The 22,766-nt window shown below is 39.7% G+C and overlaps 1 protein-coding gene across 9 annotated transcripts in view; it reads right to left on the bottom strand.

The window, feature by feature from the left end:
• The window catches only part of LOC5576099 (galactokinase), a 182,519-nt gene that overhangs the window by 82,230 nt on the left and 77,523 nt on the right, over positions 1-22,766 (bottom strand). For 3 of the 9 annotated variants that reach the window (XM_021849460.1, XM_021849459.1, XM_021849467.1), the window contains exons 1-2: positions 2,863-3,192; positions 1,878-1,994 (exon numbers count right to left, since the gene is read on the bottom strand). The exons of 1 other annotated variant lie outside the window; for it this stretch is intronic. In XM_021849460.1, coding sequence (XP_021705152.1) covers positions 1,878-1,891 — 14 coding nt within the window. In that variant the 5' untranslated portion in view covers positions 1,892-1,994; positions 2,863-3,192. 5 more of the 9 variants (XM_021849463.1, XM_021849461.1, XM_021849462.1 and 2 more) reach the window with 5 other exon arrangements.

The following is a 22,766-nucleotide window of genomic DNA, read 5'->3' as shown; positions in this document are numbered from 1 at the left end:
GAGTTTACAGCAGCGCACTCTATTTCCATTGTTGAGGAATGGATGAAGTCTAGGAAACTAGGACTGGTCCGTCACAAGATTGAGGTGGTGGTGGTCAACAACCGCAAGTCCAAACAACGTGCGCTTATCTCAATAGATGATTGCCCCGTAGAGTCCTAGCGATCCCTTCCTTAGGCATCTTGGGGTAATGATCGATGACTAGCTCGGCTTCGCTAGCCACGTTGTAAAAGGGCATCTACGGCTATAGCGGCGCTATCGAGGATGATGTCTAACAGCTGTGCTGTAATTGCCAGCAAACGCAAGCTCCTGGCAAGCGTGGCGCTATTCATACTAAGGTATGGTGGTCCAATCTGATCAAAAGTGCTTAGAATAAGCAGAAACCTGAAGCGGTTGGGGAAGCACGTACAGGATCATGTGGTTAAGAGTAGCAAGTGCATACCGAACGGTATCTAAAGAGGCCGTGGCTCATCATCAATGAAGATGTTCTATGCTTCAACCAAAGAGGAGTCCGAAACGCGTATAAAGAGGCAACGCTCAGAGGTTGGCAGCAGGAATGGGATAACTGCACTAATTGTGCTGGTGTATAGGAAACAGCGGAGCATGTCGTGTTCGATTGTCTGCGTTTCATTGCTGCAAGGGACCACATGCTCGCTACGGGGACGTGTTCTCGGAAAATTGCTTGCAAGCGCATGGGAACGCTATACATTGTGAGATCTTTTTTGGTGCGCCTCATTTTTCTTGAGATGTGTCTCACTGCGGTCTCATGCGCTCCATCACATGTGCTGTTTAAAATTCAGCTCAATAATTGAAGTGATTACAAAAGTTTTTAACGAGGATCGAAATTGTAACTCTTGGGTCGCGAGTCTTCGACCATATTATGTAGGCCATCTAGACACCTGCATCACAGATAAAAAGACGTCACACTCTCGATGCTGTCCATCGACCAACTTTTTAACGATTGATTCGAATATATGGTAGGTGGTCAATCGACCACCCGCAGTACTCACGTCGTTCTTGTTCGTGTTTAATGTTTACACACTACCGCCACCTGTTTGTCCATCGACCACCTACAGTGCTTTTAGCATTGGGCGTACATGTTTTCGCGACTATGATTTTGATCGCGATTTGTTCTAAGTGTTACGTCTGTTTCTCTGTGCCTGCATGATGAGGCGAAAATAGTTATAGAGACTCTTCGTTACTGAGCAGCTGTTTCACAACTTGGATACCCAGGGCGAGCCGTAGCGCCGAGCAGCACATAAGACGAGTCTCCCCGAGAGCACATCAGCAAGCGCGCTTTTGGAATTTTCGTTAGCCTACGTTTAGCACAATTGCGATTCCGATGCGCTTAGAGACGGTTTGGTTGGAGACTCGTCAGTACATTTATGTGCTACTGACCCCTCCCCGAAGAAATGCCGTGAGTTGGTTCCGGAGAGATGAGGGTCTGAGGCCAAGAGTACACTACATACAGTGCATATACTGGCACATATCATAAAAATTACATAAAACATGTTTTTAATATTTTTAAAACTTCCAGAAATCGAAATACAGTATATGATCACGAGCGATGGATGTCAGTACTTGTTTTAAAAATATAAATCTTACAACAATTGCATTTTCAAATAAAAAAAAAAACAATGATCAACTGATAATGGTATCTAATTTATAACAGCACATATACCAAATTCTTCTGCGATTATGATTCTACTTCGTCAAGGATCTCTCAATGGATGCAACAAAAGTCTTACTTGGATAATATAAATTCACCTAAACAGAAATGTTTGACTTATAATTTAAATTAATCTCTAGGGAAACTTCTTGTATAGCTAATCCAAATATTTCTATCCTAAAATAACGTTTAAAACATATTATCAACTTACGGAACAAACTCCATTTTATTGCAGATGTGTTCAGCTTTATCTCTTCCGAATTTCTAATCTACACAACACCGTTACGCACAAATAATTCCCCCGCAGTACTTGTTTTTCTTCCTCAAACTGTTTACGCACAGAGAAAAAATATTAATTAAAAGTCTAAATTATTTGCAAACATTCACCAATACATGTACACGCGCACACTTCCTTCCGTACTCGCGTAATTCAATTTGGCGGCGTGCAATTCACGGCCAGAAGAGGGGCTTCACAAACAATTTGAATATCGCATATGACCAAACGGAACCGCAGCGAACAGACTGTTTCACAAAAATTAATTACCATCCCGCACTGTGGGCTGGAAATTGAAGTTTCACCACAAAATTCGAAAACACTTTTTTTTAATTCGAAATGAAAAATTTCTCAATAATGAGAAAATTAATAGAACAATTTCCTGAATTCTAATCGTAATGGAAATTTCCTCGACATCCCTGAGCATAGAGTATCGTCGTGCCTGTCGATATACGAATGCGAAAATGGAAACATTGACAAAGAAAGCTCTCACTTAATAACTGTGGAATTGCTCATAAGAATATAAGCTGAGAAGCAGGCTATGTCCCAGTGCAAATAATACAAATCTGGACAAACATTTGAAAAGGGCCCAAGAGGTCTTGAGCCTTTTTTTGGAAACGTTGCTGTTGAGCCCTTTTTAGCCCGCCCACGCAAACTAACACCACTATCAGGAAGATTGGTGTTAGCTCTTCCTGATAGTGGTATTGGTGTGCGTTTCCGAGTTGAATTAGGCTCAACAGCGTCCTGCAAAGCCAATGTTTACCAGTGTCGATGTTTACCAGTGTCGATTTCAAACATAGAATTATATAGTAGAGTCCAAGAGCTATTAGCTTGGAATCCAAGAAGTCATTATGGCTGGGATTTTTTTTCGCGAAATTCCGATTTCTGGCCCACAGTGCTCCGGCACAAACAAACGGCGCACTTCGACCCGGCGGGAGCACAATATAAGTCCACGAATCACAGGATCAACACTTGCCGTGTGCCGAACCGTCGAAAATCTCGTCGACCCGAACGAAAAACAATTGCACAAATTTTTTAAAACAACGCCCGATTGTTTTTTTTCTTATTCCTACGCTTTTTTTCGTTATCATTCAAGCGCGATTCTTTTTTTCTCACTTTTGTTTTGAATCTTCCGCGACCGCTTTCGAGAGATGAGAGAATTAGTGGAAATAATAAAAAATTGCGAGTGGAGTGGATCCCTCCGGACAACGACAGCTCTGCCAGTGCACTGGTTTTCGTATCTCTTTCGTGGAGAGTGGCCGACGGGGAAGATTTCCTACAATGATATGCAATATGGAGTTCCCCGCATTTCGCTGGCCCCTATCCAACGAACGGATGGATGAATGTGTAGTGTGGTCATAAAATATTATCAGTAAGTACAGGTCAATGCGTGAGCCAACGGAGCACACACAAGTAGGCTCTTTGACTGCCACTTGTGATGATGGCGAGAATGGTGGATAATTGAATCCGAAAGCTTTGTGCATATGTTGGGTTGAGTACAGGGATGAACTTTGCGATGGCTTGCTCTTGAAATTATTGGAGTAGGGGATGGGGCACACATTATGTCTCGTAAATTTGGGACTTATTCGACCCTCTTCTTCTTTCTTGTCACGATTTTAGCATGGGACTTCCAAAAATGTTGTAAGGGTTGTCACGCTATGTCTGATTCCCTCCCCTCTTGAAGCATCACATAATTTGTGCAAGATCCTTAAAAGAATTTTAGTACTTATACAACTTCGAAAAGTGAGATGTTTAACGATACCAAAACGTTAATATTTTAAAGATATATAAATTTTAGGTAATAATCAGTTTGAATACATACTAATTTGTAGCTAAAATGCTAATTATTCTCAAAAAATCAATTATCCATGAAATAAGACTTTTCAGAATAGTGGAAACCGTGTGGGTATCGTGGTCGTGCGGTTAGTTTCCGTCCGTCAAGATGCTCCCATCCTTATCCCGGCACATTTCAGCTCGCGGCACAAAGCCTTTGCGGGATGTGTTGAGCTTCTGATAGAATTTTCGCGTTTCTTGATGACGGTACAGCAACTCCATCTCTTGGCATTCCACCTCTTCCAGGCGGCGCTATTTGTCCCGGAATAGGCGGGTTTGATGTTTCCGCTTTTGTCTGTATCGTTCCACGTTTTATCGCGTACCATACTGCAGCATTGCAGCCCGCGCTGCATTCTTCTCCTCTAAAACCTTCTGGCCCTCCTCGTCGAACCGATCGTTTCTTGAGCTCCGTTCCACATATCCGACAATGCTTTCGTCAGCGTCGTTAATGGCTGCTTTGACAGTCTTCCAACAGTCCCCAAGAGGGGCCCTATCGAACTTGCCCTCATCCGGCAACGCTATCTCAAGATGTTGCGCGTATGCATTGGCGACATTCAGTGGTTTCAGTAGCGCTAGATTGTACCGAGACGGGCGTCGGTACCGTACATGGTTGATGACGGATAGTTTTGGACGCAGGTTCACCATCACCAGGTAGTGGTCGGAGTCAATGTTAGCGCCACGATAGGTTCTGACGTCGGTTATGTGGAACTCCTCCTCCTGGCCAATCTGAGCGTTCCAATCACCTATGATGATCTTGACGTCGTGGATTGGGCAGCGGTCGAGCTGCGCGTAAAATGCGTCCTTGTCATCATCAGTGCTTCCGGAGTGAAAGGTATGCACGTTTATGATGCTAAAGTTGAAGAACCGGCCTTTGAGCCTCAACTGGCACATTCTTTCGTTGATCGGCCACCACCCGATCACGCGCCTTTGCATATCACCCATCACTATAAAAGCTGTTCCCAGCTCACTTGTGTTGCCGCAGCTCTGATAGATTGTATGGTTACCTCTAAACGTTCGCACCATCGAACTTGTCCAGCACACCTCCTGCAGCGCTACGATGCTGAAATCACGGACCTTCAGTACATCGGAGAGTATGCGTGTGCTTTCGATGAAGTTGAGAGATTTGTAGTTCCATGTACCGACCAGTTCTGCTAGTCCATTTCTTTAGCTGTGGTCTTTGCCGATTGTTCCGGTCCGTATTCTCTCGTTAATTATTCGTTGCTTGTTTTTTTACAGCTGGCTTGCAGGTCCTGACACCAACCCCTAGATTTCCGGAGAACCATTCCCCCTAAATGTTCGGAGGACCATAGTGCAGAGTTTAGCTTAGAGTCCTTCTCTGGCACTCGGACGATGATCAGCAGCCCCTGACATGGGGAACAGTTGCTGTTGTGAGCCGCTCCTAATATGGAGTGCAGACGCTCTAGGTTTGCTGAAGCACAAGCAAAAGCAAACCCCCCCCCCCTTCACTGTCAACATACGACCAGAGTTCCCACCGGAGTTGGTTACCCGATCTTCCCTAAGGTTACTCGTACCCCGGCCAGTACCACGAGGAGTAGGGATAGGAGTTGCTGGGCAAGAGGCTAAGGACCACACAAAGGGGTCTATTTTATACCTGCAGGTACGCGAGGTACCAATGGTACGCCATATCCAGCCGTTTATTGTGCCACTATTGAAAACTACTATTTTTTCAAAATGATTTCTAAATATATTTTTTTGAAAATGATTTTTTTAAAATATAAAACGGCAATATATTGTGGTGGAACAACAGAATGTCTGAGATTTTAGCTATAGAAACATTGAGTTAATAAATGAAACCAACTATTAGGAAAAAGAAACGTACTTACAGTTATAGACAATTTGAAAAATGTAAATCATGTTTATTTTGGAAAAGTTGATCATCGAAAAACTTTGAACAAATCATCTGATAGAATGTAATATTTTATCTGATAAGAAATTCAGAAAATAAATTTCATTTATTAGGCTGTTATGTATTGGAGCGTCCATAAATCACGTGGTAATTTATAGGTAGGAGAAGTTTGGCTAAAGACCACGATCCATAAAAAATCATTCCATCATCTAATACCCTCCAATCTATTTGTCTGGGTGGTCTGAAATTCCAGAAAATGATCACTAGGTTTATGAACAGCCTCTTATATTTTATCCAATTAAATATAACAATTATTTGGGGCTAAATTGGCCTATGACCATGTAGAAGAGAAATATTTAACAATATGAACACTCAGCTTGAATACAACCATGATATAAGCAGGTACACTTGACAGCAGTTAATACTATACAAACTATACGGACAGATAGTGATATCAGGAACAAACATCATGTTGTATCTAGTGAGTGTAACTGACCAACTGATATTACAGATGCCTGTATTTACATACATATGGTTCGGTTTTTGTACAATATTTATTCCTATAAGAATCTAATGATGGATAATATTCATTGAACTATGTTGTTTTTTATATTATACTGAGTTAAAGACATATTGTTCGAAGTCTAATGAGTATTGAATATTTAGGATCACACAACACATTCGACTTGAAACAAAAACTCAGAATAATAAGTACCTACTACTCCCTCTAGAATGGGTCATCTTGTCCCATAATAACGTGACCTCTGTGTACCAAACATATGGCCAATGAACAAAATAAGTCAAGAAAATCAACGATATGAATATGCTCAATTGAGTTGGTTCATTTGATCAGATACGCTTTTCAAGTTTGTACCGATAATTTTCGAATACCCTGTAGACCCGCAATCGCCTAAAGGTATGCTTCTTACGGATCAAGATATCCCAAATCAATATCATTCGTACTGCTGACGGTGTAATGAAAACAGTGGACGGTATGTTTGCGACTATACGTTGTATAGTTGGCGCAAATGCCCGACTACTGTTGGATCATACAGAATATAACAGTTGGGGCAATAGTTAAAAAGTCAAATGATTAGTATTCAGTCTCGTTTTTTTTTTATATCAAAACCTCATAAGTATCATAATGGCATTATAGCAGTGATCGGTTTTCTCTTTCGGTAATAACTTCGCCAGGATAATGAAACAATAAACTTATGAAGAATGAATCTAGCAGCAGTACTATTTTACGTATTTGTTTTGTGTTCTATAAGAAGCTTTAGGGATGGTACACAAATTATGTCACGCAAAATTTCAACTTTTTGGACCCCCTCCCCCCCTTTGTGACGTTTTTTGTATGAGTCCTCTGACAATTTTGAAAGGCTTGTCACGCTTGGCTTGACCCCCTCCCCCCCCTTGGAGCGTGACGTAATTTGTGCATGACCCCTTACAATAAAACGGGTTCTGTAGCTTACTAGTTTTTGATAACCTCCTTCGAATATATGCATAAATAGTACACTATTGCGACAACCATTTTAGGGATCCGTGATCTTCAACCATAGAGCTTAAACTATTAAAATTTTATTAATTACAGATGACTAATTGATAGATAACGAAAACCAGTTCTCTGACAGACTGACAGAACTGTAACTCACCCAATCCAGAAAAAGGTAAAAATTTGGAGCTCGTGGGAAACGAAACGACAAAAAATAAGGACCAATAATGAAGTTAAAACACATAACCGTTGATGATGATGCATTGTCACAGTTTGGAAACCATCACAGTCGCACATGCAAACCTTTGACGGGAGTCAGCAATTGGACATGCGGTAATTGGTTGCCAAGGGATTCTCATTTTCAATTAAGCACCAAATTGCGACACATGTAGGGCACCGGTTGATTGGCACTGTCGTACCTAGCTTCTGCCACGGTTTTATAATATGTTATGTTTGGTGTTATTTGACTCAATTTTTGACATGATTTTGAATAAATCAAACGGGTACAATATCTAGTAAAATAGTTACAAAACTTGAAACCAAGAAGTAATAACGAACTTGGTAAAAGTGTTGTAATAATAAAAAGTATTAAACATTAACTGGGCTTTTGATGTTCCACTTAAACACACTATATTAAAAAAAAACTAATTGAACTTCACTTGTTTTACAAGCTGGGAAAGAAAAAAATATACTGAATATCATTAATAAGACGAGCAAATAACATTAAATTCTGAGCAACTAAGAAACGCTGCAAGAAATTTGTAATCTAAAAAAAATCGTGCGAATCAAATCATGTCCTACAATTCAATGTCAATATCCTACATGAAAGTTTAAGTCCTATTTTGCCTGCTAGATGGATTAGTTCACTAAAATATTGATAAATCTTTTTTATTTGAATTTGATGTAAACAATCACAAAACTAGTGTTGTTTTCTGGTATTTTTCCGCTTATGCAGTACTGCTTAGTTTTACCATTAGTCAGGTCTTGAGTATTTGAAATAGCTTTGATTAAGGTGATTATAAAACGAAGCCACACCTCAAATTTTCAAGAGCACAAGACTTGAGAACCAAACAGCGCTCCGCATTGAAAATTTATTCCATTACTCACCACCAGCAAGCAAGTAATTTGATTGATTTTCAACGCGAACTGTTGTTAGATTCTCCAGTCTTGTGCACTTGAAAATTCAAAGTTTGGCTTCGTTTTATAATCACCTTAAATACCCTAAATGATTAATGATGTAATTTTGTACTGCTCCATTATATTCCTCTGAAAGATCACTGGTTGCGCTAGAAATAATAAATAATAATCAATTATTTTTAATTTTAGGCAAAAATTGTTCCAATCTTCGATTGTCATCATTAATGCGTTATATTTTTAGGTTAAGTTAATCGAAGGTGACTGTTTTCTCTAATAAGCAGATGATTACAATTCACAACACGTAATGTAAATTTCCTTGAATTCCCTGCCACACGATATACGAATGCGAAAATGGCAACTTTGGCAAAGAAAGCTCTCAGTTAACAACTGTGGAAGTGCTCATAAGAACATAAGTTGAGAAGCAGGGTCTGTCCTAATGAGAACGTTAATGCCATGAAGAAGAAGAAGCGTTACCAAATTAGGATGATAATGTTCCCTAACACAGAACACCTAGACATAAGAAATGAATGTTATGTTTGGAATGATAAGAATAAAGGAATTAAATGCTTTCGAACTCTCACTGTTGGCTGACTTCAACTTATATACACCCAAAAATGTGTGCACTTTGTAAAGCTGTGTAATCAGTCATTATGGGCAATTATTTTATCTGTTTCCGATATTTTTCTAGTAGTATCCCACTCGTCTTCACTTGTCGCCCATCGATAGGCGGAAGCAGCATTAAACCGCATAGTTTGCATTTTTATGTCCATTCTCCACTGCATTAAATGTAGGTACGCTTTTTGCTACCCCAGTGCAGTGGCAGTTGCCCTTCAATTGGAACGACTTTACATTTTATGGGGCTCTCTTCTGAAGCCGGTCGTCGTCATACAGCCAAAGTGGCGGTCAATGCGCCGACGCCCCGACAGACTCGCTTTCGCTTGTTTTCGTTTACAAACTTGTTCTCTCTGTGCCTGACCACCAACTTGAACTAGACCAATCAGCAGGCACCTTAACTAACTAGCTACAACAACACCAGCTGCGAGCATTGGTACAGCATTTGTCAAAAGGTTGAGGAACACTCAACTAAACATATTTTTTTTAAATTATATGTTAATTCTTAATGAGTATCATTCCAAACATTACTTTTTTTTGTTTTTTAATTGCATATAACTATTATTGCAAACATTAGGGGAATTCGGGGTAAAACCGACACCCTAAGCTTATCTATCTATCTATCTATATAAATAAAAATGGAATGGTGTTTGTATGTCACGAAATGGCTTCAGAACGGGTGATTGGACTTACATGATTCCTCCACTGTTGAATTCGTCCAGAGCTCCGAACGTGTTTGTGCGAAGAAAAAGTTTAGGAAAGTCATCGGGATAGTGGAGAAAACGGGAGAAATCTTGTCATTTTCCACACGGGACTTGCATGGTTTTTCAACAGCCTACTTGATGGCAAGACGAAGTTTGCCGGGACCACTAGTTGATAATATTTTTGTACTTTCGCTTGTTAAACGAACCTAAAATTCTTGTCGAATCACATATTGGTATTAAATCTATCAACCCTTGCGATCGCTGGATGATATATTAGGGTTTATAGTGATTTTAATCAAATTGAAATTTCAGGTTTTTTTTTGAGGTGAGACAATTGAGAGTGCGGGTAAGATCGATACCCTGTTGGGGTAAAAACCGACACATGCACTTTGAGTGGAATTTATACGTTGTGATCATCACCATCACATGGCATATTAAGAAGAATGCTAAAACATGACTTTTAACTTTGATGACCCCTAGATCTAAAGATTATACACATAATACGTAAATTATTGAGGAGAGGCCAAATATCCACTGAATTTATGGGAAAATTTCAAAATGTCCCATGCTAAGACTATAAAGTTGGGATGAAATACACATGGATATAATTAATTTGTGTTCATGGAATGTTTGCGACGATGAAGTTGTGGCGAATGATTGGTTGTGAAAATAATACTGTTTTATTTTAATAAAACAAAAAAGTGTAATTATTTTTAGAAATAAAAACTGTCGAGCCTCATGATTTGTAAATAATCAACAAGATTATTTATGGGAAATTGCAATGTTTTCACATAAAGTAATCTATTTATTCTATTAATTCTTTAATTTTAAATAAAAAAAATCCTTCACGCTTTATCAAATAAGTTTAAACGTAATAACATAGACATATTTTTTTGAATGCCTAATGATAGCATGTGGCAAATCATATAGTGTCATATTTTACATGTTAATAAGTTCGCCATCCATGAATTTCACTGGAATTCCAAAATAAAGACTCACATAAACTACAAAGAAAGTCTTCCGACCAAGAAAGATTCCCTGAAGCTAGATTATGAAGCAATGAAAGGTGTCGATTTTACCCCAAATGAAAGTGTCGATATTACCCCGATTGGACATTTATTTTTAAATGGCGTTCATGGCGTCAAAAAAACAAAAAAATAAATTTTGCTTCATGTTGTATCAACGTAAAAATAGTATATGATAAATGTAGACGCAGAACAAATAATCACATTTAAAAATTTCACTGCGAAATAGTTAAAGAATAACAGCGAAATATTGCAACTGCTGTTGCTTCTATGTATCCAACATATTTTTTTGTTTATTTTGGTAGTTTATTTGGTAGTGTCAGTTGTGATGTCATTCGAAACACAACATTTCAACAAGTAAAGAAGAGCATGGTGGAAAACTGCATAAAAATCTGCTCAAAACATGGAAAAATCAAAGGGTGTTGATCTTAGATTGTTATGATTTTTGCCTGAAATTATTAATTATTTTATTTGATATTTGTTCCAATGTTGAAACATTGGATATTCTATGTAGCTCATTGGTACTATACCAGGGAGAAGCTTCAAGAATCATTTTCAAAAATTTTATTTAGAATTCTCTGCAGAGCTTTCGTCCTGGTATTACAACAGCAAGTCCATATTGGTACAGCATACAACATGACTGGCCTGATAATTTGTTTAAATATCAAAAGCTTGTTCTTAAGACAAAGTTTTGATTTTATATTAATAAGGGGATAGAGACATTTTACATATTTATTACATTTGGCTTGAATGCCCTCAATGTGATTTTTGAAAGTTAAATTCTTATCTAGCATGAGCCCTAGATACTTAACTTCATCTGACCAATTTATTGGAACCCCTCTCATCGTGACAACATGTCTACTTGAAGGTTTCAAATAAAGAGCTTTTGGTGTATGTGAGAATATTATAAGTTGAGTTTTGGAAGCATTAGGAGAAATCTTTAGTGCGCATTGTACCTTCATGCTACACGTACACGAATTCTCTCTGCTCTTGGAAGTTTTTTAAAAAACGTTTCTCCGGAATGCGAACTTTCTTCCAAGGGTGAAATGAATAGTAATGATAATTGTATCGAAATGAGCAATCAGTTCGATACTCTAGACAAATTTTCCGAAAACCAAGTCGAAGCAGCCTCTAGCCCAGGCTCTTTGATTCAAGTGAGGAAGCAAAGAGTGCCGCCTATCGTGGTCAGTTGTTCCGAATTTGGGGATTTAGGCAGGAGATCTTGAACTCCATTAGGGAAATCAAGGTTTCGTTCCAAATCGCAAAGAAAGGAGACTGTCGCGTTTTGCCGGAAACTCGTAAAGATCGCGAACTTCTTCTCAAACATCTTGAAAAGAAGAAGCACATTTTTTTCACTTATGATGACAAAACTGAACGTTTGTTCAAAGTCGTCTTGAAAGGTCTCTTTAGTGACTATAATTCACCTGAAGAGATCAAAAGTGGAATTAATGATTTACTTGGATTTTCTTCAGTCCAAGTAATCATTATGAAGAAGAGAACCCAATCTGGCATTGTTCGGAAAGGGCTTTCTCAAGAATTTTATTTAAATAATATTAAAGCTTTAGAAAACAGCAAAACTTTTGTTCGATGTCCGTGTGACGTGAGAACATTTCCAGAAACCTGGAGGAAATTACCAGAACCCCACTCAGTGCCGTCGGTGCCAAAAGTGGGGTCATGGTACAAAAAATTGTCGCATGGATGCTAAATGCATGATTTGCGGAGGTTCTTCTCACGCCAAGGACGTCTATCCAGTGAAGGAAGATACCACCAAGTTCATATGCTCTAATTGCGGGACAAATAAAAAGTCAATTTTTGGGATTGTCCTTCGCGCGTTGAGGCTCATGCCAGGCAGATGAAGAATAATGTCCGTTTTGATAACGGTCGTTTCCGGAATTTGCCTGGTAGAGTATCGAACAATGCTCATTTTTCAGTTAAACCGTCGGGTAGCCGTTCGAATCTTTCAATTTCGAATGTATCTCACGGTAAATCGAATATATCCACGGTAAATCCTTTGCCGATATCGTAGCAGGTAATTTGAACCCCCCCCCCCCCCCCCCTATTCGTACTATGAGTACCCATTCTACTTGTTTCAAATCAAATGAAAAAAAACCTACCGCCACAGGTAACTCCTACTCCGCTTCTTCGTCTACCGAAAATTCTAATGGGAAATCATCAAATGTACCCACTTCAAGTGATATGTCTGCCTCTGATTTTAATTTTCTAACTAAACAATTAAATCTAATCATTGATGCAATGTTTAAAGCCGCCACTATTACTCAAGCAGTCCAAATTTACAAATCAAATTGTTATTGGATTACGTTTTTCTAATGGATCCAAATAATAATTTAGATATTTTAAATTGGAATGCTCGTTCTTTGAATGGTAAAGAGAACGAGCTGTTTAATTTTCTTACGGTTAATAACGTGCATATAGCAGTTATTACCGAAACGTATTTAAAACCTGGATCTAAACTTAAAAGAGATCCTAACTTTTTTGTTTATCGTAATGATCGACTTGATGGTGCATGTGGGGGAGTTGCAATCATCATTCATAGGCGTATAAAACATCAACTGTTTTCGTCATTTGAAACAAAAGTTTTTGAAACTTTAGGTGTTTCAGTTGAAACACAGTTTGGTAAATATACTTTCATAGCTGCCTATTTGGCGCGGTAAATGGCTCGGCATGGCGTACCATTGGTACCTCGCGTACCTGCAGGAATATAATATACCCCTTTGTGTGGTCCTTAGCCTCTTGCCCAGCAACTCCTATCCCTACCTCCTCGTGGTACTGGCCGGGGTACAAGTAACCTTGGGGAAGATCGGGTAACCAACCCACGGTGGGAACTTTGGTCGTTTGCTGACAGGGAAGGGGGGGTTTGCTTTTGCTTTTGCAAACCTGGAGCGTCTGTACTCCATGTTAGGAGCGGCTCACAACAGCGTCTGTACCCCATGTCAGGGGTGGCTGATCATCGTCCGAGTGCCAGAGAAGGACTCTAAGCTACACTGCGCACTATGGTCCTCCGAACATCGGCAAAGACCACAGCGACGAAAAAGGACTAGATTGGAAACTCGGTACGTGGAACTGCAAATCTCTCAACTTCACTGGAAGTACTCGCATACTCTCCGATGTACTGAAGACCCGCGGTTTCGACATCGTAGCGCTGCAGGAGGTGTGCTGGACAGGAGCATTGGTGCGAACGTTTAGAGGCAATCATACCATCTACCAGAGCTGCGGCAACACACGCGAGCTGGGAACAGCTTTCATAGTGATGGGTGATATGCAAAGGCGCGTGATCGGGTGGTGGCCGATCAATGAACGAATGTGCAAGTTAAGAATCAAAGACCGATTCTTTAACTTCAGCATAATCAACGTGCATAGCCCACACTCCGGAAGCACTGATGATAACAAGGACGCATTTAACGCGCATTTCAAACGCGAGTACGACCGCTGCCCAAGCCACGACGTCAAGATCATCATAGGAGATTTGAACGCTCAGGTTGGCCAGGAGGAGGAGTTCAGACCGACGATTGGAAAGTTCAGCGCCCACCGGCTGACGAACGAGAACGGCCTACGACTGATCGATTTTGCCGCCTCCAAGAATATGGCCATTCGTAGTGCCTATTTCCAGCACAGCCTCCCGTATCGGTACACCTGGAGATCACCTCAGCAGACAGAATCGCAAATCGACCACGTTCTGATCGATGGACGGCACTTCTCCGACATAACCGACGTCAGAACCTATCGTGGCGCTAACATTGACTCCGACCACTACCTGGTGATGGTGAAACTGTGTCCAAAACTATCCGTCATCAACCATGTACGGTACCGACGCCCGCCTCGGTACAATCTAGCGCGACTGAAACAGCCGGATGTCGCCAATGCGTACGCGCAGCATCTTGAAGCAGCGTTGCCGGATGAGGGCGAGCTCGATAGGGCCCCTCTTGAGGACTGCTGGAGCATAGTCAAAGCAGCCATTAACGACGCTGCCGAAAGCATTGTCGGATATGTGCTCAAGAAACGATTGGTTCGACGAGGAGTGCCAGGACACGGTGCTCCCCTGACCGTTATTATCAGAAAAAAATCTCCATCAAATCTGTGCTCACCAGTCGTTTTCTATAGTTAAGCTGCATGTCTGGGCAAAATTTTAAAAAAATCGTAGGGCCCATTTTGAAGTTACGTCCTTATGATTGTTTAAGTCCACAATTTCAAAGAAAATCTGAAATATTTAAATGAGGTCTCATTCACCGTGATTATTAGAATAAATATATTGCTATAATTTGAATCAAAGTTGGTTTATATAGTTATTTGTAACTTATGGGCGACGTTTGAAATGAGAAAACCCACAGAATTTAGAGTTACGCCCTTTTGAAGGTGTAATCATTAAAAACACTAATGTGAAATAGAATTATCAGGCATTCTAATATCGTTAATCATGTTCAAATGTTTTCAATAACACATTGTGCTTATATGCCGCCAAAGTGTTTCACAATTAGCTGATTTTACTTAGGCTCAAGTGCTATAAGGAATTTCACAATGTAACCAAATTAGTTTTTGTGGCACAATATTCTGGCTAGTTTGGTGAACCCATGTACTTACTATTTAGATTAGTTTTCATGCAAATCATTGGTACATGTTGTGTAACGAAACGCATGTATACGTACAGTGGGGGACCGAAATCCGTACAAGCTCAGAATACTTCATACAAATAGTAGGCGTTATGGGTAGCAGTAGCAGAACAAAATTTACAACGTAGAAAACAGCGATACAAAATGAAAGAAAATAATGCAAAGTTTAGAGCATCCGTTATCATTTTGAATAATGGAATTTAAAATCTCAGCACTTACAGAGCTTAATTTTAATTGTTTTGTCTTCGTCAGCTTGGAAAAGTTTGGGTCGCCCCCAAAGTATGATTTTTGTTTGTGCAGGGTTAAGCAGCTGGTGAGTCTTTACAAAGATTCAAACTATGTTATGATTAGTAGAGCAGCAAGTAACTAACAGGGCCACAGAACAATTAACAATTTTTCGGTAACCTAAACTGGGATTTACGCAGAATTCACGATGAACTCTGTTTTTACCATATGTTATAAATCTTTTTTTTTTAATATACCCCTTAACTCTGAATTCCATTACCCCAAATACTATAAACCTGAAGACCATTACATCGAGTTCCAGTTCGTTGAATGGTATTACTTCCAATTCCATTATCACGGGGCATTTCAAAGTATTTATATATTCCGGTCAATAGCATTCAGCGTAATAGTGCGTTCAGTGTGATGACACTTGGATTAATGATATTCGGGGAAATGAAATTCGAGGTTAAGTTATAGAATCATCTCAAGAGAGTTTTGATTGTTAATGTAGACAAGTAAAATAAGGCTTTTACTATTGTATTTATCTAGGACTTTTACGTGTTTGTGTAATCGAAAAGACCGGGAACATATATGTAAAGTTGAAGATTTGTGAAAAATCTAAATGAATTTGTGAAAAATGCTATAAATGAGAACATAAGTATTGACACTGGTCTTGACTGACATAGTTTAGTCAATACTACATTACTCGGCAATTGAAGTTTTTGTTCTGGGTAGTACAAAGTTAGCCGGAAAAGCCGAGGGGATAGCTAGTTGAGCTATAGCAGTTCATACATACACAGACAAACATACGTAACACTCTTTTTTTTTTCATAGCACAGCAGAATAGCGCCCAATTCAAATATTTTGTAGTTGGCCGACATGCCAATCGTGGCGCTCGCATCACTTTTGTTCGAGTTTGGCGTTTGCTCACTACCGCCACCTAGTTCGCGGTTGGCCAAATGAAGTATTTTTAGCATTGGGCGTAAATGTTCACGTGATTATGATTTAAATTGATTATTGTTCTAGTTGTTACGTCTGTTTGTATGTGCTACATAATTGGCTCCGTAATGCCTTATAGCACTTGAGCCTATGAAAAATCAGTTAATGGTGAAACACTTTTGCTGCATGTAAATGCAATGTGCCATTGAAAACATTTGAACATGCTTAATGGTATTAGAATGCCTAATTATTCTATTTAAAATTAGTGTTTTTAATTATTACACCTCCAAAAGGGCGTAACTCCAAATTTTGTTGATTTTCTCATTCAAAACTCCACCCATAAGTTACAAATAAATAAATAAACCAACTAATTACCAAATTTTGATGGTATATTGCTTCTGGTAGTCACGGCTAATGAAAACCCGTTCAAATATTTCAGATTTCCTTTGAATTTGTGGACTTAAACAATCAAAAGGGCGTAACTTAAAAACGGGCCCTACGATTTTTTTAAAATTTTGCCCAGACATGCAGCTTAGCTATAGAAAACGACTGGTGAGCACAGATTTGATGGAGATTTTTTTCTGATAATAACGGTCAGGGGAGCACCGTGAGGAGGTTTTAGAGGAGAAGAATGCAGCGCGGGCTGCAATGCTGCAGCATGGTACGCGGCAAAACGTGGAACGATACAGACTGAAGCGGAAACAGCAAACCCGCCTATTCCGGGACAAAAAGCGCCGCCTGGAAGAGGTGGAATGCCAAGAGATGGAGTTGCTGTACCGTTCTCAAGAAACGCGGAAGTTGTATCAGAAGCTCAACACATCCCGCAAAGGCTTCGTACCGCGAGCTGAGATGTGCCAGGATAAGGATGGGAGCATCTTGACGGACCGACGCGAGGTGATCGAAAGGTGAAAGCAAAACTACGATGAACACCTGAATGGCGCTGAGAACACAGGTCAGGACAACGAAGGCGATGGCTACGTCAGCACAGCGGACAGCGGAAACCAACCAGCTCCCACGATGGGGGAAGTTAAGGATGCCATTCAACAGCTCAAGAACAACAAGGCCGCTGGCAAGGATGTATCGGAGCCGAACTCATCAAGATGGGCCCGGACAGGTTGGCCGCTTGTCTGCATCGGCTGATAGTCAGAATCTGTGAAACGGAACAACTACCGGAGGAGTGGAAGCAAGGCGTTATATGCCCTATCTACAAAAAGGGCGACAAACTGGAGTGTGAAAATTATCGTGCAATCACCATCCTAAACGCCGCCTACAAAGTGCTATCCCAGATTCTCTTCCGTCGTCTATCACCTACAGCAAACGAGTTCGTGGGAAGTTATCAAGCAGGTTTCATCGACGGCCGCTCGACAACGGACCAGATCTTTTCCGTGCGGCAAATCCTCCAGAAATGCCGTGAGTACCAGGTCCCTACGCACCATTTGTTCATCGATTTCAAGGCGGCATACGACAGTATTGACCACGTAGAGCTATGGAAAATCATGGACGAGAACAGCTTTCCCGGGAAGCTCACAAGATTGATCAGAGCAACGATGGACGGTGTGCAAAACTGCGTGAAGATCTCGGGCGAACACTCCAGTTCGTTTGAGTCTCGGCGGGGACTACGACAAGGCGATGGACTTTCGTGCCTGTTGTTCAATATTGCGCTTGAAGGTGTTATGCGGAGAGCCGGACTTAACAGTCGAGGCACGATTTCAACGAGATCCGGACAATTTGTTTGCTTCGCGGACGACATGGATATTATTGGGAGAAAATTTGAAACGGTGGCAGATTTGTTCACCCGCCTAAAACGCGAGCAACAAGAGTCGGACTAACGGTGAATGCGTCGAAAACAAAGTACATGCTGGTTGGCGGAACTGAGCGCGACAGGACCCGCCTAGGAAGCAGTGCTGCGATAGACGGAGATACCTTCGAGGTGGTGGACGAGTTCGTCTACCTCGGATCCTTGTTGACGGCTGACAACAATGTTAGTCAGGACATACGAAGGCGCATCATCAGCGGAAGTCGTGCCTACTATGAGCTCCAGAAGAAACTGCGGTCAAGAAAGATTCACCCCCGCACCAAATGTACGATGTACAAAACGCTCATAAGACCGGTAGTCCTCTACGGGCATGAGGCGTGGACTATGCTCGAGGAGGACTTGCAAGCTCTTGGGGTTTTCGAACTTCGGCGGCGTACAGGAGAACGGCGTGTGGCGGCGAAGGATGAGCCACGAGCTCGCTCAACTCTACGGCGAACCCAGTATCGTGAAGGTAGCTAAAGCTGGAAGGATACGCTGGGCAGGGCATGTTGCAAGAATGCCGGACAACAACCCTGTAAAGATGGTGTTCGCTACGAATCCGGTCGGAACAAGAAGGCGTGGGCGCAGCGAGCTAGGTGGATTGACCAGGTGCACCAGGACCTGGAGAGTGTGGGTCACAGTCGAGGATGGAGAGAAGCGGCCATGAACCGAGTGAATTTGCGAATTATTGTTGGCGAGGCTTTATCAAGATAATTGATGTAAAGCCAAATAATGCTAGCTGCCTTTTCAGTGCTCTAGCAAGTTGATTTGCTCCAAACTGACTTGCGAGAATTGACTCGCAATAAGTCAAAATTTTTTGTCATTGGTGACTTTAAAGCCAAACATCGGTCATCGAAAAATTCTCAAAGTAATTCCAACGGCAGAATTTTATTTGATGAGTGCTCTTCAGGATATTTCTCAATTCAATACCCTGATATCCCTACGTGTTTTTCCTCTTCTAGAAATCCATCTACGATTGACTTGGTCTTAACCGCCTCTAGTTATTTCGTAGCCAAGCGAGTCCAGCTTAGAAATCTTTAAATGATTTCAGCATAGCATGAAAATAGGAATCCTTTCAGAATTTGCTCAAAGAAATCGTTTACCATTTGAGGATATGGGAGTACTCTTCAAATTTTCCCAGAAATTGTAACTGAATTTTAGATTTTTTTTTTTTAAAGTATTCTTCCACCGATTTCTTCAGTTATTACTATTTTAGAGTAATAACTGGAGAAAGACTTTTAAAAGAATGCTTCCGAGAAGTTTGCAATTCTGGGTCGAAGAAATTCTTGGAGAATATGTTCCGAACAAATCATCTAAGAATTCTCCGAAAATCTCTCATGTCAATGTTTTTCCATTAATTTTAGGATCCATTCCTTCAAGGATTACCCCCACAGATTATCACAGGAATTGTTCCATAAATCCTACCTGGGTTTATTCCACAAAATCTACCAAAAATTTTGCATTGTATTAAAGGATTTTTCTATAAAACATCTTAAAAAAAGCTCAATGGATTCTTCAATCTCATAGTTCATTTATAAATTGAGACCACAAAATGCTAAAGAAATTATTCCTGTAATTACCTCAGAGTTCCACTACATAATTTCTAGGGAACTCTAGAATATCCTGCAGGAAATTATGTAGAGTTTTCTGGAGACCCATCCAAGACTTTATACTGAGTCCAGAAGAAATCTGGAGATTTTTCAAAGGCTTCTCCCTTGTAGTAATATATCGTGTATTTACCAGGATCAGTGATATCTTGAGGATTTTATTTTTAAACAAGTTCTTTGAGAACTTCTTTTAGAAGTTTTGTATGAACCTGTTGGAAAATTTCTGAAAAAAAAAGATGGGGAATAATCTATTAAGATAGCCTTTAGATTTTTTTTTCTGGACGAAAATAACAAGATATGCAAAACAACCTCGCTAGGGAATAATGGAGTTATTTGTGAATTCTATGGAGAATCGCTGAATATGTTCCGAGAAACCGTTGGTTCCTCGAGTAACGTATCTTTGAAAAAAAAAAATCTTAATTCCAAGGTATCCAGAAAATTTCTGCTAGGATTCTTGGGAAGTTCGTGGTGAAATCGTCCAAAGAAATCCTTAAGAATTCTTCGATTTAATAATAACTGAAGAAACTTTACGTAAATAACTGAATTACATTCTTAGAAAATATTTGGCGTATCGTCCCCACAAAAACAATTTAGAAAAGGTCATTTGAGAGATGTCTGATTGAATTATCCGAGAATCGTTTACAAACGGTGTTCTCTGTTCAGTCCTCTTTTGGTCACGTTTTTCAGGCATAAGGTCATAGAGTTTATATTTTAACACACCTAGCCACAAACCAGCCCTGAAAGTGATCGTATCGACATATTGCTCTTCACTAATTGACACTTTGATTTTTCAATGAAAAGTTAAAAACGACTTGAAGAAAAGGTGAAAACCAATTTTTTTATTTTCAATCACTAATTTTAACCCCTCTACCTGGTAGCTGATTTTTTCACCACAAAAAATTCAAATTGTGATAACTGTTATTGTTTGTCATTATTTTTCCACCATTTTTTCAAGTTTCCAAAAAAAATTTTCTATATTTGAAGTCTGTACCAGTTTTGATCATTGATCACCTTGTTTCCATCATTGATCATCTGAATCCGAAGAGATTCCAAAATTCCTTGGGGACCGACGTGTAGCAATAACTTTCGTAAATATCTCAGTCTAAAGATTTCCTCTCATATATGGATATTAACTATTTCAAAACTATGATGATATGAGTATATTGATGAGAGTATATTGTGAAAAATGAAAACAAATACGTGAAATCGTTTTTAGTAATAAGCTTTTATGGTTTTGGTATCACTCCAGGCGTAACAAGATCTTAAAAACTTAAAAATATCAGATTTTACTTTAGAGATTTCTCGCACCTATTTTTTCAAAGAAACTTCTTATTAACCTGATATTGTTTAGCCCATTTTTTATGTTTTTTATTAAATGAGTAAAAACAAATGCCGCGCTAAATAAATTTTATATGGGAAGTTTCGGTCCCCAAGGAATACCGGAATATGTACTAAACCAGATGACAAATGGTTAATTCCGAAACAGATTCAAAAAGTTGAAGTTTTTGAGAACTTGTGATAAAAGGCGCAAAAAATATTTGAGAAACAAAAAAGTTATCATAATTCGAATATTTTTGTGTGGTTAAAATATGAAGCTGCCGGTAGAGGGGTTAATGTTGATAGGAAAGCTGAGAAGCACACGGGTAAAAATCAGAATCCAAAAAAACAAGATTATGACTCATGATATCATGATTTCAGAGTGTTTTCAGCTTATGAAAATACACCATGATTTGGACTTATGATATCATGAGCATATTGACGTAACGCAACACACGCGTTATGCTTTTGTCGCGGATTGCTCGGAACCATGAATCACATGCCTAAAATCATGAGCCGCGCATTCATTTATGATCGACCAAAACCAAAAACTAGAGCGAGAATTCGAACCAAGAACGTTTTGATTAAGAGTCCCGTATTATACCATACTACCACTTTATCATGTTGAACTGGAGGAGATCGAAACGAATCAAATGATGCAAAGCACCCCGTTTAGTGTTAATACTCTGATGTTACGCATATGAGAAATCATGATTATGACTCCAGGAACCATGATTTGTGGTCCTGGTATCATGACTTATCCAAATTATGAATTTCATGACTTGTAAGTCATGATTTAGAAATCAGATTTTTATCATGGTGTCAGTGGATGCGGGGAGTGGTAAACAGTGGAGGGTGGAAAATGACAGCTGGCGAGTCGGCGAGCTGGCTGATTCGTTTATGTGATTTTCCCCTCTAGTGGTTGCTATCGTTTCATAGGATTGTTTTTTATTGATCGTAGTTCTTTGATAATGAGAATCAAATCTTAAAGCATTTGCAAGTAAGTCATTGATAATATGTATTATCTGAAATATAATTTTGATTTTGCTATTTTTAGACTAACAATAAAATCCATATAGTAGAAAGACTCAGTTTAGAGTTGCTTCCTTCCAGGGGACCGGCCAGGACAACTGCATTAAATGGAGGCTGTTACCCGTAGGCGATGGGCTACGACAGAAAGAGGAGTGCCCCGAAATTTCGCGGTATGCCGTACCATCGACTGATGAACAGAATCCCATGGATGAGGAGAGCTTTGAAATTATTTACACTACCTTTTGGCTAACCATTATTTTAATTTTTAGCAAACAAACGTGAACGTAACAGATAGATGGCAGTGTTACATTGACTTAACCGATGAAACTGTCGAGTGCGTTGGTTCTCTTTTAAACGGGTGCCGGTCATACATGGAAGCCAATTTACTGTAAAATGGAATGAAAGCTGTTGTAATTTTGAGTATTTTTTATTGTTCAGACATTTTGTTTAACTAAAAATGCTTTGACCAGTAATACATATGTAACTAAATAAAATGAAATTAAATTTTTGTATGAAGTTTTTTAGATTTTGTTAATGCATTCCGGTTGTTTATTCATCTCAACTTCGATTATCGTGGTGTTGGGGCTCATTCGCACATTTCATAACGCTGATATAA

Source organism: Aedes aegypti, chromosome 3 (genome assembly GCF_002204515.2).
Source record: "Aedes aegypti strain LVP_AGWG chromosome 3, AaegL5.0 Primary Assembly, whole genome shotgun sequence".
Classification (NCBI taxonomy): Eukaryota; Metazoa; Arthropoda; class Insecta; order Diptera; family Culicidae; genus Aedes; species Aedes aegypti.
The sequence above is the reverse complement of the archived record's forward strand: the minus strand, read 5'-3'. Positions and strand labels throughout refer to the sequence as shown.